The 22,766-nt window shown below is 43.4% G+C and overlaps 2 protein-coding genes across 4 annotated transcripts; one reads left to right on the forward strand and one right to left on the reverse strand.

Moving 5' to 3' along the window:
* The first annotated feature begins 957 nt into the window (after positions 1-957).
* Positions 958-12,144, forward strand: rbbp5 (retinoblastoma binding protein 5). 2 transcript variants are annotated; one of them, XM_079593820.1, is made up of 14 exons: positions 958-1,196; positions 1,515-1,540; positions 1,793-1,965; positions 2,095-2,235; positions 2,497-2,659; positions 5,079-5,188; positions 5,677-5,796; positions 5,903-6,056; positions 6,403-6,474; positions 7,515-7,632; positions 7,716-7,785; positions 8,900-9,144; positions 10,428-10,505; positions 11,761-12,144. In XM_079593820.1, the coding sequence occupies exons 1-14, from the start codon at positions 1,178-1,180 to the stop codon at positions 11,811-11,813; spliced, it is 1,542 nt and encodes a 513-aa protein (XP_079449946.1). In that variant the 5' UTR covers positions 958-1,177; the 3' UTR covers positions 11,814-12,144. The 2 variants fall into 2 exon arrangements, with proteins under 2 accessions (XP_079449946.1, XP_079449945.1); XM_079593819.1 differs by having other exon boundaries at positions 1,032-1,196; positions 10,428-10,574.
* A 1,223-nt stretch (positions 12,145-13,367) lies between these two features.
* LOC306988681 (uncharacterized protein) lies at positions 13,368-22,082 on the reverse strand. Of its 2 annotated transcripts, XM_079593802.1 has the most exons (5): positions 21,758-22,082; positions 21,166-21,374; positions 19,176-19,287; positions 17,540-17,635; positions 13,368-16,460 (listed from the first exon to the last, which is right to left on the reverse strand). In XM_079593802.1, exons 1-5 carry the CDS (start codon positions 21,800-21,802, stop codon positions 14,994-14,996), a joined length of 1,929 nt encoding a protein of 642 aa, XP_079449928.1. In that variant the 5' UTR covers positions 21,803-22,082; the 3' UTR covers positions 13,368-14,993. The 2 variants fall into 2 exon arrangements, with proteins under 2 accessions (XP_079449928.1, XP_079449929.1); XM_079593803.1 differs by lacking the exon at positions 21,166-21,374 and having other exon boundaries at positions 13,716-16,460; positions 21,758-22,046.
* Between the last annotated feature and the right edge of the window lie 684 nt (positions 22,083-22,766).

Below are 22,766 nucleotides of genomic sequence, written 5' to 3' on the forward strand. Positions count from 1 at the left end.
GTCGTGAAGATAGATGAGCGGCTAGGAACCTCTAAACATTTATGTTCACGTGTAAATACTGATCAAAATCCTGTTTGATATTAATTGTATAATAATAAGCATTTAAAACGATGTTTCAATCTATAGTTTTACATCTATGCTGCCTGTGCGCTGTCTCGATAGGTCACGCTGCTCGTGCCCCACATATGGAGGCCGCTCATTGGTCCGCATTAGAATGACGTCAAAGGATCCCTCTCACGTTTATGCGGCGTGGATGTACATAGCTTTGCGCGCAACTTCGAATGATTTTGAACATTAAATACGGTTTAGTATGATTTTAAAATGCGGTCCGGCCATTCAGTTCCTATTTGTGTCCACTAACGATGCTGTAATAACCGAGTTTCCGAGGATCCCTTACCCCGCCTTCTTCCCTCATCCGCTCTCTGATTGGTCGCGTCCTCAGAATCCCGGATAATCACGGGCGCGACTCCATAGGGCGCCATTTTGGATCTGAACGCGCGGTTTCAGTACACCACTGGAAAATACTGTTGAACAGCTGGAAACTGCTGCCTTCTAACCATAGACAGTATATAAACGCTTCTAACGGAAAACTCTCGAGACTCTCAGATTTTTTATCATAGCAATCTTATTTACGATGTAAATGTACATTATACATGAAATAAAATGTCCTCAGATGTTGATACAGATTAAATTATAATATAAACATTGTATGTTGTGTTGTAGTGAGTGCGGTTTTGTGTAAATAAAGTGTATTTATTGTCAGGTCGACGTTGTTGTTTTGTATTTTTCGGAACTGTATATTTAATCAAATTAAATGAGTTGTATACTGCAATATTTTGCTGTTGCAACACTGTAAATAATTTTTTTATAAAAGTGGCTAATTATTAATCTATTAAATAAGACGATTTTTATATATATATTATTAATTAAATATATTTTTCTGGAAAGTGTGGCGCTGTTAGCGTTTAGGTTTAAACTCAAAACAATTATTTCTTGATTTTCTGGTGTTTTTGTTCAGGCGCTCCGTTGGGCGCTTTGTTTTGGGGTCCTTCCTCGCAGCTCCGCGCCAGTCGCTCATCGGGAATGCTGTAATATTTTCAGTTTCTGCCAATTTTTCGTTCATATTTTAATTTCTCTAGTCGCTGATCTCCGAGCTTGTGCTCGTGTAGCAGCAGAGATGAATCTGGAGCTGCTCGGTGAGATCTGCTGTTCCTGCGCCTGTTAGCTCAGCGCTAACACACTGCTAGCCGTCTTTTAATGTTGATAAACATTCAATGGAAACAATTAAGCAGCGTATCGATTATTATTGTAACTCAAATATTTAATATGACACTTGCTCTTTCGGGACTCATTTAATTATCATGTGTGTTATTATATGCTCCTTTTCGTTCTGCACTGAAATGAACTGTCAGATTGATAAACATTCAGTAGTGTATTATGATAGTTATGCAGATTGTGTAAATTTACCGTACCGGGAATGTTGATGTGAAATAACGTTGTTTTCTATTTTACAGAGTCGTTCGGGCAGAATTATCCAGAGGTACATCAACAATATATATATATATATATATATATATATATATATATATATATATATATATATATATATATATATATATATTATATTTATTTCTATGTGTGTGTGTGTGTGTGAGAGAGAGAGAGAGAGAGAGAGAGAGAGAGAGAGTGTGTGAGTGTGTGAGTGAGTGAGTGAGTGAGAGAGTGTGTGTGTCGTTCACCTGTGTTTCTGTCCTCTATTTTGATTAAATATATTGTGTGTGTGCGCGTGCAGGAGGCCGATGGCACCCTGGACTGCATCAGTATGGCTCTGACCTGCACGTTTAACCGCTGGGGAACTCTCCTCGCCGTCGGCTGCAACGACGGACGCATCGTCATCTGGGACTTTCTGACACGAGGAATCGCCAAAATCATCAGCGCACACATACATCCCGTCTGCTCACTCAGGTACACACACACACACACACACCCCGTCTGCTCACTCAGGTGTAAAACTGTATATTCTGTTCCCGTACACTAACCCTACCCATCACACACACACACACACACTCACTCACTCCCTCTGTTGTGCATCAGCTGGAGCAGAGACGGACACAAGCTGGTCAGCGCCTCCACTGATAACATCGTGTCCCAGTGGGACGTCCTGACGGGAGACTGTGACCAGCGCTTCCGCTTCCCGTCGCCCATCCTCAAGCTGCAGTACCACCCCAGGGACATGTGAGTGACATCACTTCCTGTCCCGCCACCTCGACAGATTAGTGATAATAGGAGATTACAGTAACAGAGATCGTTTTGTCTTTACAGCAGCTCTAAAATAAAGTTATTGTCCAGCTAAAGTTAGTTTTACTCCTGCGCAGAATCAGAATGTCAACTGCATATTAGGACTTTGGGAGCTTCACTTTGCACCAATGGAAGAGAGTGAAGCGCGTCGTCCATCTTTTCTACAGTCTGTGACTTGCGCGTGTGTGTGTGTTTCAGGGATAAAGTGCTGGTGTGTCCGATGAAGTCTGCGCCGGTCCTGCTCACGCTGTCCGACTCCAAACACGTGATTCTGCCCGTCGACGACGACTCGGATCTGAACGTGGTGGCGGCCTTCGACCGGCGCGGGGAATACATCTACACTGGGAACGCCAAGGGGAAGGTGAGTGTGTGTGTGTGTGAGAGTGAGTGTGTGTGTGAGAGTGAGAGTGAGTGTGAGAGTGAGAGTGAGTGTGAGAGGGAGAGTGAGCGTGTGTGAGTGTGAGTGTGAGAGTGAGTGTGAGAGTGAGTGTGAGAGTGAGTGTGAGAGTGAGTGTGAGAGTGAGTGTGAGAGTGAGTGAGTGTGAGAGTGAGTGTGAGAGTGAGTGTGAGAGTGAGTGTGAGAGTGAGTGTGAGAGTGAGTGTGAGAGTGAGTGTGAGAGTGAGTGTGAGAGTGAGTGTGAGAGTGAGTGTGAGAGTGAGTGTGAGAGTGAGTGTGAGAGTGAGTGTGAGAGTGAGTGTGAGAGTGAGTGAGTGTGAGAGTGAGTGTGTGAGAGTGAGAGTGAGAGTGAGCGTGAGAGTGAGCGTGAGTGTGAGAGTGAGTGTGAGAGTGAGTGTGAGAGTGAGTGTGAGAGTGAGTGTGAGAGTGAGTGTGAGAGTGAGTGTGAGAGTGAGAGTGAGTGTGAGAGTGAGTGTGAGTGTGAGAGTGAGTGTGAGAGTGAGTGTGAGAGTGAGTGTGAGTGTGAGTGAGTGTGAGTGTGAGAGTGAGTGAGTGTGAGAGTGAGTGTGAGAGTGAGTGTGAGAGTGAGAGTGAGAGTGAGTGTGAGTGTGAGAGTGAGTGAGTGTGAGAGTGAGTGTGAGAGTGAGTGTGAGAGTGAGTGTGAGAGTGAGTGTGAGAGTGAGAGTGAGTGTGAGAGTGAGTGTGAGAGTGACAGTGAGTGTGACAGTGAGTGTGAGAGTGAGTGTGAGAGTGAGTGTGAGAGTGAGTGTGAGAGTGAGTGTGAGAGTGAGTGTGAGAGTGAGTGTGAGATTGAGTGTGAGAGTGAGTGTGAGAGTGAGTGTGTGAGAGTGAGAGTGAGTGTGTGAGAGTGAGAGTGAGTGTGTGAGAGTGAGTGTGAGAGTGAGTGTGAGAGTGAGTGTGAGAGTGAGTGTGAGAGTGAGTGAGTGAGAGAGTGAGTGTGAGAGTGAGTGTGAGAGTGAGTGTGAGAGTGAGTGTGAGAGTGAGTGTGAGAGTGAGTGTGAGAGTGAGTGTGAGAGTGAGTGTGAGAGTGAGTGTGAGAGTGAGTGTGAGAGTGAGTGAGAGTGAGTGTGAGTGTGAGAGTGAGTGTGAGAGTGAGAGTGAGTGTGACAGAGTGAGCGTGAGAGTGAGTGTGACAGAGTGAGCGTGAGAGTGAGAGTGAGTGTGACAGAGTGAGCGTGAGAGTGAGTGTGAGAGTGAGAGTGAGTGTGACAGTGAGTGTGACAGTGAGTGTGACAGTGAGTGTGACAGTGAGTGTGACAGTGAGTGTGACAGTGAGTGTGACAGTGAGTGTGAGAGTGAGTGTGAGAGTGAGTGTGAGAGTGAGTGTGAGAGTGAGTGTGAGAGTGAGCGTGAGAGTGAGAGTGAGAGTGAGAGAGAGTGAGCGTGAGTGTGAGAGTGAGTGTGACAGTGAGTGAGCGTGAGTGTGAGAGTGAGTGTGAGAGTGAGTGTGAGAGTGAGTGTGAGAGTGAGAGTGAGCGTGAGTGTGACAGTGAGTGTGAGAGTGAGTGTGAGAGTGAGTGTGAGAGTGAGTGTGAGAGTGAGAGTGAGCGTGAGTGTGACAGTGAGTGTGAGAGTGAGAGTGAGTGAGCGTGAGTGTGAGAGTGACAGTGAGTGTGAGAGTGAGTGTGAGAGTGAGTGTGAGAGTGAGTGTGAGAGTGAGTGTGAGAGTGAGTGTGAGAGTGAGTGTGAGAGTGAGTGTGAGAGTGAGTGTGAGAGTGAGCGTGAGAGTGAGCGTGAGAGTGAGCGTGAGAGTGAGAGTGAGAGTGAGAGTGAGTGTGAGAGTGAGTGTGAGTGTGAGTGTGAGAGTGAGTGTGAGAGTGAGCGTGAGAGTGAGAGTGAGAGTGAGCGTGAGAGTGAGAGAGTGTGACAGTGAGTGTGAGAGTGAGTGTGAGAGTGAGTGTGAGAGTGAGTGTGAGTGTGAGAGTGAGTGTGAGAGTGAGTGTGAGAGTGAGTGTGAGAGTGAGCGTGAGTGTGACAGTGAGTGTGAGAGTGAGTGTGTGAGAGTGAGTGTGTGAGTGAGTGTGTGAGAGTGAGTGTGTGAGAGTGAGTGTGTGAGAGTGAGTGTGTGAGAGTGAGTGTGTGAGAGTGAGTGTGTGAGAGTGAGTGTGTGAGAGTGAGTGTGTGAGAGTGAGTGTGTGAGAGTGAGAGAGTGAGTGAGTGTGAGAGTGAGTGAGTGTGAGAGTGAGTGAGTGTGAGAGTGAGTGAGTGTGAGAGTGAGTGAGTGTGAGAGTGAGTGAGAGTGAGTGAGTGTGAGAGTGAGTGAGTGTGAGAGTGAGTGAGTGTGAGAGTGAGTGAGTGTGAGTGTGAGTGTGTGAGTGTGTGTGTGTGTGTGTAAGAGCTTCACGTGTTTGTCCTGTTGCAGATACTGGTGCTCAACACTGACACACAGGATCTGGTGGCCTCGTTCCGGGTGACGACGGGAACCAGCAACACCACCGCCATCAAATCCATCGAGTTCGCACGCAAGGGCAGGTCAGAGGTCACACACTCACAGCTCTCAAAACCTGTAGTGTATAAATAATATCAGTGTACTAACTGTGTGAAGATTGACAGCTTACAGACTTTTATTTTGACAGCTCCTCTGTGCAAATTCACAGGAAGGTACATTCATTATCATATGAAACTAATAATAAAACATTATATTATAATAATACTAATTATAAATTATGCAAAAATATTTATTTATATTAATAAAAGTTTAAAATAGATAATATAAACAATATAATTTTTATTATTATATTAGTTAATTATAATTGTATTGTTTGTTAGTCATTTAAAAAAAGAGTAATTAAAATACATAACATATAGAATAAGTAGTAATAATAAACAATGATTCCAAGCTATTCATTTATAATAAGATGATTTAAAATACTAAATAATATTTTTTTGACCATTATTGTAGTTGATTATATTAGTGAAATTTTTGGAATTGTTTTCTGTATTTTGTATTTTTGTAACAGCTGTTTCCTCATCAACACGGCGGACCGCATCATCCGCGTGTACGACGGCCGCGAGATCCTGACCTGCGGACGCGACGGAGAACCCGAGCCCATGCAGAAGCTGCAGGACCTCGTCAACAGGTGTGTGTGTGTGTGAGCGTGTGCGTGTGCGTGTGTGTGTGTGCGTGTGTGTGAGCGTGCGTGTGTGTGAGTGTGTGTGAGCGCTGACGTCTCTCTCTGCCCCCAGGACTCCGTGGAAGCGCTGCTGCTTCTCTGGCGACGGCGAGTACATCGTGGCGGGATCGGCCCGTCAGCACGCGCTCTACATCTGGGAGAAGAGCATCGGGAACCTGGTGAAGATCCTGCACGGCACGCGCGGAGAACTGCTGCTGGACGTGGCGGTGAGACACATCATTTACTCCTACTCCAGTCGGTCTACTCTTCATTACTGTCTACTGTCTATGTATAACAGTTCTAATAACGTATTCAGGACTTTTAGACAGATCGTAAACTAATGAACATGGAGAATGTGAGCAGTGTGTGTTCAGTCGTTCTCAGCGCCGTCAAAATAAAAGTCACAGCAACAAGTGTGTCTCACGTCACTCAGAGTTCCTGCTGGCGCTGCGAATTAAACCAGCGAACCATTAGTTCTCGGGGAAGCATCCTGGCTCGTTCCTAGAACTGTGAGACGACACTGAACAGTGTGTGTGTGTGTGTGTGTGTGTGTGTGTGTGTGTGTGTTTGCAGTGGCACCCCGTGCGGCCCATCATCGCCTCCATCTCCAGCGGTGTGGTGTCCATATGGGCTCAGAACCAAGTGGTGAGGAATCACTCTTCGCTTTTCACTTCTGGTTAAACATGATTGGTTAAATTCTGCATTATTGTTTATCATACAGTTTCAAATGTGTTTTTGTTGTTCGTCTTTTTTCGTTTTGATGTTTTTCTTTGTTCATAGTGATTAATCCAGTTTATTTTGATATTCGCCAGATAAAATGTATATATAATTAGCTTAATTTCACATTATTTTTAATATTATCAAAGAGTTTAAAATGTTTTTGGGGCATTTTTATTTATTCATATTGAATAATCCATTTATTTTGACATCTGCAAAATAAATGTTAAATATAATGTGCTAAATTTCGCAGTTTTTTTTTTAGTATTATCAGAGTTTGAAATGTTTATTTTTTCTTTAATTTTCGCTTTTTTTCATATTGATTAATCCAGTTTATTTTAATGTTCGCAAAATACATTTTAAATACTGTATATAGTTAGGAAAATTGTGCATTGTTTTTTAATATTACCATAGAGGTTTGATTGTTTTTGTTTTTATATGTGAAATCATGCAATTTAATTTAAATATAGTAAATAACACATGCCTAACAATTGTTGCAATTACATTTGTATTTATTTGACATATTTACTGAATTAGAAATGATGACAGCGCCTGGACTTTTATTTTGACAATGTTAGGATTTATATTTTGACAGTGGACAGACTTTTATTTTGACAGCGTTTGGACTTTTATTGACATTTTTATTTTGACAGCGTTTGGACTTTCATTGACATTTTTATTTTGACAGCGGCAAGACTTTTATTTTGACAGCGCCTCCGTGCAAATGCACAGGATTCATTTAGACAGACTAAACTACTGAAGATGGAGAGCTCCTGTGCGTCAAAATAAAAGTCCTGCTGCCGAAAACAGAAAATGTATCATCATTAAAAAAAATGCTCGGGTGATGTATCAGCTGACCACTAGTACACGAACGATCTAAACTCACACACTTGTTAGGGTGCAGCCTGTGTCGACAGTAGGAAGCTGACTGTGTGTGTGTGTGTGTGTGTGTGTGTGTGTGTGTGCAGGAGAACTGGAGCGCGTTTGCACCGGACTTTAAAGAGCTGGACGAGAACGTGGAGTATGAGGAGAGAGAGTCTGAGTTTGACATCGAGGATGAGGACAAGAGTGAACCGGAACAGACAGGTAAACACACACACACACACACACACACACACACTCACACACTGATGAACATGACACTGACCGTGTGTGTGTGTGTGTGTCAGGAGCCGACGCCGCAGAGGATGAGGAGGTGGACGTCACGTCGGTCGACCCCATCCAGGCTTTCTGCAGCAGGTCAGAAACTCTCACTAAAGCTAAAGCAATCTGTGATTCAGTGTGCGACTGTTTCCTTCTATATCAAGCTCCGCCCACCGCGAGGCTAAACCCCGCCCCTCACAGCTGTATGCTAAACATGAGTTCTGTGAGGACAGGAAACACACCGCACACTAGTTAATGATGCTAAACTCTACAGGGAAGAGTTTAACTGTATTCATATTCCTTAATTCCTTAATATGCAATTAGCTAAATTTAGCTATATTATAGTTATTAATGTGTTTTTGTTGATAGTTATTTTAGTTTTGACCTTTTGTACGTAAAAATACTTCTTAAATATAATTCACAAAATTGTACCAAAAAAAACGTTTTTATATTAGCATAGTTTCAAATGTTTTTGACTTCGTGTTTTTGTATATTGATTAATCTAGTTCCTCAAAATACTTTTTAAATATAATTGTCCACATTTTTTTATATTATCAAATGGTTTATTAAATTATAAAAAAAAATTACGTTTGACGTATGTTCATTTTGTTTCGTTTATTTTAACATTCGCAAAATTCATTGTAAATATAATTTTTCAGAATTTTACGTTATTATTAATATTATTACTTTCAAATGTTTTTGTTTGTTTTTTAGTTAAAAAATTTTTGTCCATGTTGTTAAATCCAGTATATTTTAACTTTCACAAAATGCATGTTAAGTTCGCAAAATTTCGCATTATTTTTTAAAATAATTTCAGATGTTTTGTTCATTTTTTTTTGTTTTGACATTTAGTTTGTTTTAATCAAGTTTATTTTGACACTCACAAAATACTTTTTAAATATTGATGTTTTTGTTTGTTCATTATTTAATAGTTTATTATTTTTTTATATTATTTACAAAATAAAAAATGTAAATTGTAATTCGCTACACTTAACGTTATTTTTAATATTATTGTTACAAATGTTTTTTTGTTTGTTCATTATGTATAATTAAGTTTTAATATTTACAAAATAAATTTTGCGTTATTTGTAATGTAATAGTTTTTGACCGCCACTGTTTCTCGCAGTATAGTCCACCTGAACTGTAATGTCCGCGTCGTGGGTTAGCCTCACTAGCGGTGTTTAACGGCGCCTGCTGCCCGTGTCTGCAGTGACGAGGAGCTGGAGGACTATAAAGCGCTGCTGTACCTGCCCATCGCTCCGGAGGTCGAGGACCCCGAGGAGAACCCGTTCGGCCCTCCTCCCGAAGCCGCGGGTCAGACCGCTACGCCTGACGACGGCTCCGCGCACACCGGCCCCGCGGACAAGAAACAACGGCAGCCGTCGGCGGACGGAGCGCCGCCCAAGAAGAAGATCCGCACTACCACCATCGAGCTGCAGGGCGTCCCGAGCGACGGTGAGTGCAAGCGCTGCGCGGTATTCTGGTTCACACCGAATACCAGCGTTTATTTTTGTTATTTTGCGCTGCTGGTTTGTGTACAGCCGTTACCGTGGAAACCAATTTGTGTGCAGCAGTTACCATAGAAACTAGGGCTGTGAAACGATTGTTCGCATCCAAAATAAATGTTTGTGTTTACATAATAAATGTGTGTGTATTGTGTATAATTATTTTGTATATATAAATACACACACGTGCATGTATATATTTAAGAAAAATGTGTTATTTATATATAAAATAAATTATATATAAATCTATATACAGTATATACATGCAAATATTCCTAAATATATACAAGCATGTGTTTGTATTTATATATATAAAATAATTATACACAGTACACGCATTTATTATGTAAACACAAACTTTTATTTTGGATGCGATTAATCGTTTCACAGCCCTAGTAGAAACCGCTTTGTGCTCAGCCGTTACCGTGGAAACCGCTTTGTGCTCAGCCGTTACCGTGGAAACCGCTTTGTGCTCAGCTGTTACCGTGGAAACCGTTTTGTGCTCAGCCGTTACCATGGAAACCGCTTTGTGCTCAGCCGTTATCGAGGAAACCGCTTTGTGTTCAGCCGTTACCGTGGAAACCGCTTTGTGCTCAGCTGTTACCGTGGAAACCGCTTTGTGTTCAGCCGTTACCGTGGAAACCGCTTTGTGTTCAGCCGTTACCGAGGAAACCGCTTTGTGTTCAGCCGTTACCGTGGAAACCGCTTTGTGCTCAGCCGTTACCGTGGAAACCACTTTGTGTTCAGCCGTTACCGTGGAAACCACTTTGTGTTCAGCCGTTACCGTGGAAACCGCTTTGTGTTCAGCCGTTACCGAGGAAACCGCTTTGTGTTCAGCCGTTAACGCGGAAACCGCTTTGTTTACAGCCGTTACCGTGGAAACCGCTTTGCGTTCAGCTGTTACCGAGGAAACCAGTGTTTCTGGTGCTCCTACAGCGCCTCCTGCTGATGCTCTGTATAAACACTGTAAACCTGTATTACACTAGTGTGGGATTTCCTACAATATTCACTCATGACAGTAAAGTATGGCGTTCTGAATCCGTCCACTGCAGTGTGTCCTCTCTCACTCAGTAGAACATGTGCTAAACACAGTAAAAACACTGTGAAACCGCTATAATTTAGAAGAATACGTGATATAATTGTTTGGTCATTCGCACTAGTGAGCGTCAGATCCTCTGCGCCTGCTCTCCATCAGTCCACGCCTCTGACCTCTGACCTCTGTGTTTCTCTCAGAGGTGCATCCCCTACTGGGCGTGAAGGGCGACAGTAAGTCGAAGAAGAAGGCGGCGGGCCGACCCAAGGGATCTAAAGGTAAAGACAAAGACTCTCCGTTCAGACCCAAAGTCTGCCGGGACAGAGCAGAGGGGCTGGGGACGCCAGGTAAGACCCGCTGCGACCTTTGACCCACGGCTTGAGCTCAGCTGTGATTGGCCGCATCTACTTCCTGCTTGCCTTCCTGTCCTTCCTGCTCTGACCCCTGTGCTGTTTACATGTGTGTGCGCTCGAATGCTTCAGGTCTACTTCCTCTGCGACAGACCCGATCTTTCCCATGATGCAACACTACTCGCGTAATAATTCGTCCAAACTAGATGCTAAACAAAAACCTGTTATTGATATTACTACGGAAACTCGTTTTGAACGATAAATATTTTAGCTGTAAAAATGTGAGTCTTTACGAGATTTTACCTTATTTTTAATAATAATAGTTTTAATAATTTTGCTAAATACATTTTTTTACCTCATCCTATAATTTCACATTATTTTAAATATTATCATACCGTTTAAAATGTGTATTTAAATGTCCATTTTTGTTTGTGCATTTAATTAATATTAATATTTAATTAATTAAATTAATTGTGTTTATTTTGACATTCGCAATATAAATTTTAAATGTTCTTTGCGAAATTTCGCATTTTCATATTAATATCGCTTTTATTTGTTCATATTGTTGAATCTCTTCTGCTTGAATTTTCACAGCCACAGAACGGATCATTCCCATGAAACAATATTTTATTTATTCTTTTATTTGTAACGTTGTTTTTATCGCTACGAAAATGTGCTTTGGATGTGAATCTTTGACCGAATGATTCATGAGTCGTTTTCAAAGAATCAGTTCAAAGGAGTCATGCGTGTGTGAACTAGATCATGCAGCAATGATATTTTAGCATTATTTATATACTAATATAGTATTTATTAATAGCTTTTATTTATTTTTTTCATTTAGTTTTTTTTTCCCTTTTTCTATTTAGCTTTAATTTCAACAAAAAAAAAGTTTTCCATCTAATATTTATATTTTATTTCAGCTTTATTTTAACTAAGCATTTTTTATTGTTCAGATTGTATCTTGTAGCACATGAACGATTCGCTTGCGATTTAAATATATGCAAATTTCCCCCATAAATGGATCCATATGAGCTTTAGTGTTGGTGCAGTTTTGCATTGCTTTGTCGCTTCGCTCTTTTTACGTTGACCTGAAGGATTTTAACAATGCGTTTTTATTAATAAAAGTTTATTAACTCGACACGTTTCGATGTTAAATTGAACCAAACAAATGCTGTTCTTTCAGGAAATCTGGTTTCGTCGGTGTACAAGCCGCATGAGGTGCAGGGATTGGACTGATTGGACACCGGCGCCCCCTGTCTGTGTGGATGAATGAGGCCGCTCTTTTATATGAACTCTACGGACTGGCCTTGAGTGTCATCGGTACAGAAGGACGTCACAGCTCAACAGCGCCACCGCTCGAAGCCCGTCTGCTTCCTGAGAGAGTGATAAGAAGAGGGAAGCATGTATTTTTATTTAGAGTAGACCGATCTGTCTCTGTGTTTAAGCACTAGTTGGGTCATATACTCAGTCGGATATATTTGTTTTTGTTTTTTTTCTGTGAGATCCTTAGACTGGTCGTGTTTTTTTTTATATATATATACATATTAAACCAGTTTGTTTTTTGAGACTGTGGTTTCTGTGTATGATGTTTTTTTATACAAATGTTTTCAGAGGAATCAAGAACATATATCAACCTTGGTCGCATTTCGCGAAATTTGTCAAAAAAAAAAAAAAAAAAAAGTGCATTATTTTTTTTATTTAGTTTCAGAAGTTTTGTTCGTTTTGGTCTGTTCACATTTTTTAATCAATTTTATTTTGACACTTGCAAAAAATACTTTTTTTTGAATATATTTCACAAACTTTTACTTTGTTTTTAATACATAATTTCAAATGTTTTTTCACATTGTTTAATCTAGTTTATTGTAACATTTACACATTTTTGTAAATATCTCAAATGTGCTTGTGTTTAATCTAGTTTATTTTAACATTCACAAAAAATGTTCGTTATCCCCCCCCCCCCCCCCCCCCCCCCCTTATATAATTTAGAGATTCGTTATCTAAATTATATAAATATCATTTATAGGTTTATTAAATACAAATGTTTTCAGAGGAATCAAGAACCTAAATCAACCTTGTTCGCATTTCTACCATGATTTCTACAGATCATGAGGTGAATAACCGCCTCCATTTTGTTTTTCTGCACTAACCGCGTCCATCCAGCAGGTGGCGGCAGTGGTGCGTGTGTGAAAGAGAGGGAGCAAGAAAGACATTTTTCTGTTATTCGGTTCCATTTTGTGCTTTTCTACTGTTGGATTCCATTTTGTGGTTTATTCTTAAACATTTGAAGTGGTCAGATTAAAAATATAATGTCAGTGGAGATCCAAGACAAGCTCAACTTCACCAGTGAAGAATCATCCTCCTCATCGTCACCTGACTGGTAATCACGGTTCAGATTCCCATTGAAACGCAAAAACATCAAATTTACATTTGGAAATTGTATCTAAATTGGGATAAATATGAATTAGGATAATATTTGTCAAATAATCTTGGGGAAAAAACTATTAAAAAAAATTATAATCCTAATGGTTGCCTGAAAACATAAAAAAAAGTCCGTCTTCATTATACACTTTCATAATCATACTAGAATATATCATCTAGTAGGCCTAATTTCTCTTCGAGAGTGTATTCGTTATAAAATGATGTAATATTCCTGAACGAATGGGAAATTCGTTGGTCAAAGCGTGTGGGAACACTAGCGCAATTTGCTCAGTTCAGAGAATAATTAGTTTTGTTGACAGACTTCACTTATGAACGCCAACTTCAATAAGGACCAAAAAAACACTTGAAGTAGCTAATTAAAATCTCATCTTTATTACAACCACATGTACATCATATTCCAAGAAATGGTTTCTAAAAGTGGAAACGAGCAAAATCCAATGAGAGAGAGAGGCAGAGGTCCGTTAATAGCGCACGTCTCATCCGTTCAAATCCATTATTCACAGCGTTTGACTCACGGTGAAAAGGACGTCACGTGATTTCACCTCAGAAAGGGCGGGAGAGCGAGATGCGTCTCAGAGAGTCACAGTTGTGAGGAAAAAATTGTAAACACTCCAGTGCTCGTGCACCAAAAATAGTGCAGGTGGGAAAGATCCTGATTTTCTGCTCAAAACAAAGATCCGCAAACATCCCACGATGACAGGTGACTCTGAAAATACTTCTACTTTGGAAAATAATTAGGCCTCACTCATGAAACGGGAGCAGGACGAATTTGTGTAAAGGCCTGTTCACACCAAAAACTATAATGATAACTATAACGATATTACTGTCCACACCAACGTTATGTTTATTATAAGCGGGCACTGAAGTTTTATCAGCCGTTTTAAAGGCTGGAGCTCTTTAAAGCACGATAGATTCTGATTGGCTGTTAATGTTTTTATCGTTCATTAGCTGGAAAAAGTGGCTTAACAAGAGTGATTTCATTCCTCTGTGGGCATATATTATTTAAAATTAGAATTCTTTATCGTTAGTTGTCGTCTTTGGTGTGAATAACCTTTAATCATTTAGAAAATCTTTGTCAATTGTTGCATATTCACCGCAATTTGTGCTAAATTCATTTCTGCTCGTGTTTCATGATGCCCTTTGTAAAATGTAATCCCCCTGGTTTGCGGAAAAGTGCGGTGAAAATATAATTCTGCACTGAACAAAACTACCAAATTGTTGTACTGCTGTTGACACCACTTATAATTCTCGATTGAGTCTTTATAAAAGTTCTTTGTTCCTTTTAGTGACATCAATTGTGAAGAGCACAAGAAAAATAGCTTTTAAAAATACTCTACAGAACTACAGTTATAGTGCAAGAACCCGCACACACACTCATGTTTTCCGCCGCCTGATCTCCAGCATGACCCTGAACACCCAATCATCTGACTCACGACCTGCCCGTTAGATCATCCGATGTTATTCCCAGAGAATCAGATTCACGATTGAAAGGTGGGGCTGTGCTAACGCCACAAATTCACTCGGCTAGCGGAAGACGGTCTGAGAGGGAATTTTCCATTTTGTGCAAAAGTGACGTAATCCGGATGTCGTTTATAGGCTATAGTTGCGAATAATCTGAAATTAAATTAAATCTCACGGTTAGCACCACCTTAAATTGATCCGTAACGTAAACTTTTCTTGGCACCAAAATGAAATTCGGTTTTGTCTGGCGTCTTTGTATTGCTTCATGCGTTCGAATCAAAACTGCAAAACTGTGATTTCGCTCCATATTAACAAAACATCTTTTTTTACAACACAATGCAAAACAAGATACTCCAAATATAACATTTAAAAATCAATTTACTACGGTGTTTTTTGGAAACATCTGTATCTACAGTAAACCTCAATTTCAGGAGGTAGCTTTGTGTAGTGCGGGCGGTCCAACACACACACAAACACATACACGCACATCTGAACACACACACTCGGCGGGTGTCGCTATACAGTTGTGACGGTTAGCAACGACGTGGGCAGCTGGCGGGCGTCTTCGCTCAGGCGCGATCCGTGCGTCAGGAGTTCCTCTACGGTGGTCCAGTCGTCCAGTAGCTTCCGGTTCCTCAGGCGACTTAGTTTCCTCTGGCTCATCTCGAGAACTGTATTATAACTATCTACGTTGGCTCCTCCCATGACCCCGTGCACCAATCCAGTTGTAGCCACGCCCCCTCTAGCCTGCAGCTGTTGCTGTTTCTGTAGCATATGTTCGCGTCGCTCGGTCCGGCTCCAGTAGCGACCCATGCGTACCTCGCTATGACTCTCCTCATCCGTGCTCATGCCGCTACGCTCATCCGCTAGTCGGGACGCTCTGTCCCGTAGCATCTGGTTCCGCATCGCACGCAAGTTCCCGCTCGGCGTTTTCCTAGCGGCCGCGGTTGGAACGTGTCCCTCCAAGGTGCTATAGAGTCCACCTCCTCCACACGAGCCCGCGCGGTTAGCGGGTTTCGGCCAGGTATCGTTAGCATCCTGACTGGGCGTGTGGCTTAGCGTGTGGAACCGTTGCTGACTAGGCGGCTGCTCCATCACGGGATTGGTGGATGCTAGCATCCTGCGCTCATGGAGATTCGGAGGCATGTAGCTGAGCTCCTCCGCGGGAGAGATCAGGGATGGTTGGCTCATCGCATGCATAGCGTGTGCAGTCCGCGTAGGGAGTGCGGGGTGACTAACCAGTGGCAAGTCTGGCTCCTCAGGGAGATTTATGGGAAGGTTGGCTCCGTGGCTGCAGGGATGCAGTGTAGCGCTGCTATAATTAGGCGAGGCCGGGTGACTAGCGCGTCTGCGGTACTCCATAGGCGTAGGGCGGTTATGAAGCGTCCGGCTCCTCCTTAGCATCCCCACAGAGCTCGGATGTGGCAACGCCCGCCGCTGGCCGGACGGTGTACTACACGTGGAGTGCACCGCGGGATTAAACAGTGAGCCGCTGCTAGAGCTATGCCTGTTCAAAGATGGCCGCTCCGCCTTGCGATACTGCACCGACGACACCCGCGACAATCCTCGCGACCCCACGCAAACGTTTTGAGGTTGTACCGTCAGCGTTTCCGGGATGGCTTCCAGCGGGTGTTTAATCTGGCTGTCACGCCGCTCGCGGGAACACGGCTCCCCCTGGTGGTGCAGTCGGGCGTTGTAATGGCGCATGCGCTTCTCTAGAAGACGCTGGAAACGCAGGAACTCGCCAGTGCTGACGCTGTAGAAGCCAGAGTCGCTGAGTTCTGACGAGATGAAGGACTCTGACGAGGGCGAGCCTCCTCTTCCTCCGCGGGCGTGGCACTCCTCCACCCCCTCCTCCGTCTCCAGCCCCGACAGCTCCCCCTGGTGGAAACTCCCGTCAGTCCAGCCGAGGCCACTGTCCAGCTCGTGGTGAAGAGGCAGGTAACCCAGGGGCTTCTCCATCAGGTAGTCATCCTCATCAGTCTGGCACAAACACACATATTAAGACATTAGAGCAATAAGCAACTCGAGGCGATGAGTTACAGTGATTTTGCCCTAGTAAGATGTTCTCAATATAGTGACTTCAATGGTCCAACGGGTCGAAGGTCCAGATGTGAGTTTCAGCTTCAGTCTCGACACGATCCAGCCGAGGAATAAGAGTCTCATCTAGACAAACCAGCGGCCATTTTATAACAAAATAAACCCTTTTAACCACAAATGCTGGTCTTGCACTCGCTGTGATGCGCCACACGTTACGTCATCAGGTTGGAAGGTCAAGCGTGATGTCGGACGATTTTGAAGTTGGAGGAGAAAATGTGATTGAGTTTTTCGCCCGACCCTACATTTCTGAACCGGAACACAAGTTATTCCAAGTTTGATCAAGTCTTTGCACGTTCACTTTGTAAACACTAGGTCGTTTCTTCCGCCTACATCACGCTTGACCTTTCAACCTGTGGCGCATCACAGCTCGTGCTAGACCAGCATTTGTGGTTAAAAGTATATAAATGTGTATTTCTATATAAAATGTCGGCTGGTTTGTCTAGATGAGACTCTTATTCCTCGGCTGGATCGTGAGAGACTTTGAAGCTGCAACTCACATCTGGACCTTCGACCCGCTGGACCATTGAAGTCACTATATGGAGAACATCTGGAGTGTGTTCCTCACACACCTGCATTTCTGTTCCACTGAAGAGAGACAGAGTAAAGTGCGGGAGAGTAAATGATCAGGAAATGTTAATTCTGAAGTGAGCTACTCCTTTAAATTCCACATGAATTCCGTTGACTGAACGGCTCAAGAGTCGCTCCGGTGGCTCAGGATCTTCACCATATTTATGATCGCTAGTTGCCTGGTAACACATAACTTACATAACATGTGACTCCTCGCCTCTCGGGCCGTGACGGATGAAGAGACGCACACGAGAACCAGAACAACAACAACACGCCGCTGCGGTTCTATAGTCTTTGTCACATTTTTTTGACTATATTCACAACCCCACGCTGGATACTCAATAATTCAGCGTTTTCGTCCATTATTCCGCCAGTCCTGGTCATGTGACTCTCACCTGACTCTGGAAACTTCTGGGCTCCTCGAAGTTGGTTTTGCAGCAGCCGATCAGACAGTTCTGTCCCTGAGAAACGCCACTGGAGAACTCCTGCTCCTGAAACCATTAAACCAGTCCAGAGATAAGTTCATATGGGATTGTAACGGTCAGTGTGTGAGAAGAACATCCCAGCACTTCCGAAGCTTCCCGACGGATTATTAGCATAATGAGGCTGTGATGCGGAAGAGTGATTATTTTACACCACTGAACAGTAAACGTCTGTCTGTCTCTCCTTCAGCTTCTTTATTAAGGGCTGTTCCCTCCTGCGCATCACACGTGTGTGTGTGTGTGTGTGTGTGTGTGTGTGTGTGTGTGTGTGTGTGTGTGTGTGTGTGTGAATTCCCAAGCGTAGCTAAATGCATGAATAATTCCAGTGCATAAGAGAGCAGCTCCATTTTGAAAAACGCGTTTGTTTGGAGAACAGGACATACACACACACACACTAAAACACACTCTCACACTCATACACACTCTCTCACACACACTCGCACACATACATACACTCACTCACTCGCACATACACACACACATACACACACGCACACACACTCACTTACACACTAAAACACACTTATACACTCTCACTCGCACACACACACACTCATACACACATTTACACATACATACACACGCATACACACGCACAAACACTCACTTACACACTAAAACACACTCATACACTCTCACTCGCACACATTTACACATACATACACACACGCACACACTCACTTACACACTAAAACACACTCATACACTCACTCGCACACACTCACTCACACACTTACACATACATACACACACGCATACACATGCACACACACTCACTTACACACTAAAACACTCTCACTCGCACACATTTAGACATACATACACACACGCACACACTCACTTACACACTAAAACACACTCATACACTCACTCGCACACACTCACTCACACACTTACACATACATACACACACGCATACACATGCACACACACTCACTTACACACTAAAACACTCTCACTCGCACACACTCACTCATACACTCGCTCAAACTTAAACATACATACTCACGCGCATACACACACTCACACACACGCATACACACACTCACTCACTTACACACACACACACTCACATACTAAAACACACTCACATTCATACACACTCTCTCACACACACACTCACTCACTCGCACACACTTACACATACACACACTCACTCACGCATATACACACACTCACTTACAATCACACTCACATGCATACACACATGCAAATTGCAAACACACACACACTCACGTACACACACGCACACACACTCACTTACGCACACACTCATACACACATGCATACACACACACACACACACACACACAAGAAGCATGAAACAACTGCTTTTAAACACTCGTTGAATCCATTGCGGAATGGATTTGGAAAGAAATACTCGATATTCAACCTAAATTATTGTTTGCATGAGCTTGTGTGGCACATATCAGACACTGGAGGTCACACCGTTCTTCTCCACATAAAGGGTTAATCAATAACTGTATGCACCTCCTCATGAATATTAACGGCTGATAATCATCACGGTGTGGTTATGGTAGTAACTCACGTTGTAGGCCAGGCGCTGCCTGTGCTCCAGGTCTCTGGGCGCGTTCGGCAGATACTCGTACCTGCTCCCCTCTCTGCGGTTCACGGGCAGGGTCATGTGATTGTAGTACATCCTGAGAAGACGAGCACAGAAAACTCATATATTACACTCAAATATATCTGTGTGAATGTTAAAGGCTGATCACACAAGCCACGCCCCCTTGCTCCAGCTATAGGACACGCCCCCTCGCTCCAGCTATAGGACACGCCCCCTCACTCCAGCTATAGGACACGCCCCCCCGCTCCAGCTATAGGACACGCCCCCTCGCTCCAGCTATAGGACACGCCCCCTCGCTCCAGCTATAGGACACGCCCCCTCACTCCAGCTATAGGACACGCCCCCCCGCTCCAGCTATAGGACACGCCCCCCCGCTCTAGCTATAGGACACGCCCCCTCGCTCCAGCTATAGGACACGCCCCCTCGCTCCAGCTATAGGACACGCCCCCTCGCTCCAGCTATAGGCCACGCCCCCTTCATATAAGATGCTGTTATTGTGTCTATAAAGATCTGACCTCATTCTGCTATAAAGACCAGCCGCAGCATAAAGACGCCTACTAAGAGTATGATGCTTATATGGACTGTTAATATTACATATAGTAATATTAACAGCAATAGGTAGTTTATGATTATAGTAATAATAATATTTTTCCTATTAAACACCACTAAATGCTATATATATATATATAAACGGACTAACTTCGGGTTAGTGAGATTTATAATAATCTATTTACTGACTGTTTGATCATTTAACCATGTGTAATTAAATAAATATTCTGAATATTTACGTTTTTTTGTTGTTGTTTTTACAAAGATATGATTAGTTATGGTTTAGCAGCACTGAGAGGCTGAAGGGAAACTTTCTGTGGGAGTAAGCAGAAAAGTGGATTACATGTTTGGAACAATAATACATGTAACTTCTTCAAACAGAAATGTTCTTACCATATTTTTTTAATAATTATATGGGACATATTCAGTGCCAGCATCAAATTTAAACTTATTTTAATACTCAAAATACTAAAATCTAAAATGTCCCTTAAAGGAGCACTCATTCTCCAGCTCCCCGAGAGTTAAAGTTTTGCCGTTTTCGTAGCACTTTTAGCATAGCTTAGCATAGATCATTGAATGTGATTAGACCGTTAGCATCTCTCTCAAAAACATGACCTCATATTGGCCTAGAAAATCACAACTTTTCATTTCCCGTCGGTGTTAGTACACAATGTACAGATGAGTCAAGTTTTAAATAGGAAAAATATTGAAACTCTTTGGTAATTTTTTTGAGAGAGATGCTAACTATGCTTCAATTATCTATGCTAAGCGATGCTAAAAGTGCTACCGCCAGACCCGGAGATCGGCTGAACGGATTCGAAAATGGTAAAACTGTTTAACTCTAGTGAACCTTTAATGACAACACACAACTTTGACTTCTAAGCTAAAGTAAGAAGCTACGCACTCAGTCTTTCTTCTCAATTGGCGAATTTGGCAATTAAAATGTAATTTAGCTCCTAGAGATTTAATTTTAGAAGCTAATTGCTCTCTAATCATGTTTTTAGTCCGGAGCCACTGCATGCTTGATGTTTATCCTTCTAAACTGGAAAAGATCTCAATTGATCAAACGTCTTTTCGCCGTATAAACTCCAGAGGTGAGCATTCACCACACATGATGACGCTTCAGAATGCGGCGCAGGATAACAAATGCTCGCATGCACATTCTCCCGCGTTCACATGCGCATGGATGCAAAACCTAGCATGACTGTGCCTTACGGCCATTCACATGCTGGAGAAGGCTGGCGGAGCGTGGCGGATGGGAACGCGTGTGTTCTGAGAGGCATAGCTGGACGTTCTCATTGGTCAGTGCTTCTCAGGCATAATTAAAATGAGCAACTTTTGGTTAACGGTGGCATGTCTGTGTTTGTCCTGCAGGGGGCGGCGGTGAGCTACAGGTGTGTCGCACCTGTCGGAGGGCGGGAGGCGAGGCAGGGAACACGAGTGCGGGCGGAGAGGATCCCACGGTCGCTCCGTTTGCGTGCTGCAGTCCGTCGTTCGGTTATACTGCAGGCTCCGCCCCCTCCCCTCGATCTGGAGCGTGATTGGCTGCTCGTAGCTGGCCAGGATACGGAAGGCCTCTCGCTTCTGCAGGTGCGTCAAATCCTGACCGTGAACCTGAACGACAGACAAATCAACAGAAGAACGAATTATTTCCAGTCAGGATCTCGCGCGTTCAGCCGTTTAGCGTGCGCTCTATTTATCCTGATTCGGTTTATCGCTACTATAGGCTGACTGAAGCGCAGCTGTGTGAACATGTTCCTCACTCAGCAGCACAGCTGACCGGATTCATACCTCACACACACACACACACACTCACACACATGACGGAAATCACGCTGCATCTTCATACCGACACACATCACTGGATGAGTCATGAGAGAGACGGCACACGTGTGTATGTGTGTGTGTTTAAACCAGCATCATTGTCACTCCAAATCACCATCAGCACACAATCGTGAACATTTACACACACACACACACACACACACTGGACTCACCCCCATCCCGTCGCCCATCCACGGCCCTGACAGTCGACAGCCCATCACCAAGGCAACAGATGAGCAGGATCGTGCGCCAATGCTGTGAATTCACTCCGAACACAAGATGAAGATGAAGAGGATGAAGGAGCGATGCAGCTGCTGCTGGCATACATGAACACACACACATATACGCTCTCACACACACACACACACACACACACACACTCGCATACAGAGCTGCAGTGAGAGAGACGCGCAGGAGTATCGGACGAACAGAGCGCTGTCTCCTCTCTCTCTCTCTCTCTCTGAGCGGTCGACACCGAACACTGCCACTCCAGCACTCAAGCCCCGCCCCCCTCTGGCACATCTCTGCTGTGATTGGTCAAGCAGCTGCGCCTGTCAGCTAAGCGCGAGAGCTGATTGGCTGGCAGGGGTCTACCCTCGTTAGACGCTCGTGTCCAGCATTCGATCAGATTCCGGAGCTGTGAAGACATAAATATGCATTTAATTAATGAGAAGAATTAATTAACTCACTCATTATCAACAGTCCTAGTGTTAAAGTTAAGAATGTGTGCAACCAGCAATTTTGATTCTTGATTTATTCAAAGGACTTTAAGGACATTAAAACATTAAAGGGCTGGTGTGTGTGTGTGTGTGTGTGTTTGTGTGTGTGTGTGTGTGTGTGTGTGTGTGTGTGTGTGTGTGTGTGTGTGTGTGTGTGTGTGTGTGTGTGTGTGTGTGTGTGGTTTTAGCTCCAAAGACCCCACAGATATTATATCGCATGTTAAAATTGTCACTTTTTGAGAGTGAGCAAAAACACGCCGTTTTTGTGTGTGTCCCTTTAAATGCAAATGAGCTGCTGCTGATGTGTAGTTAACTATCTTCTAGTCATTGGTTAGCATATTCTGTTATGATAATCTATAAAACGCGTTCCCGGGGGCGGGGTTTATGCAAATGTTAGGGTTTGTGATGTCACTAACATCATAGTGTCGTGTAGTTCCTACCAGCCGTTTGTTGTAGTCCTTAA

This window comes from Phoxinus phoxinus (genome assembly GCF_949152265.1).
Source record: "Phoxinus phoxinus genome assembly, chromosome: 20".
Classification (NCBI taxonomy): domain Eukaryota; kingdom Metazoa; phylum Chordata; class Actinopteri; order Cypriniformes; family Leuciscidae; genus Phoxinus; species Phoxinus phoxinus.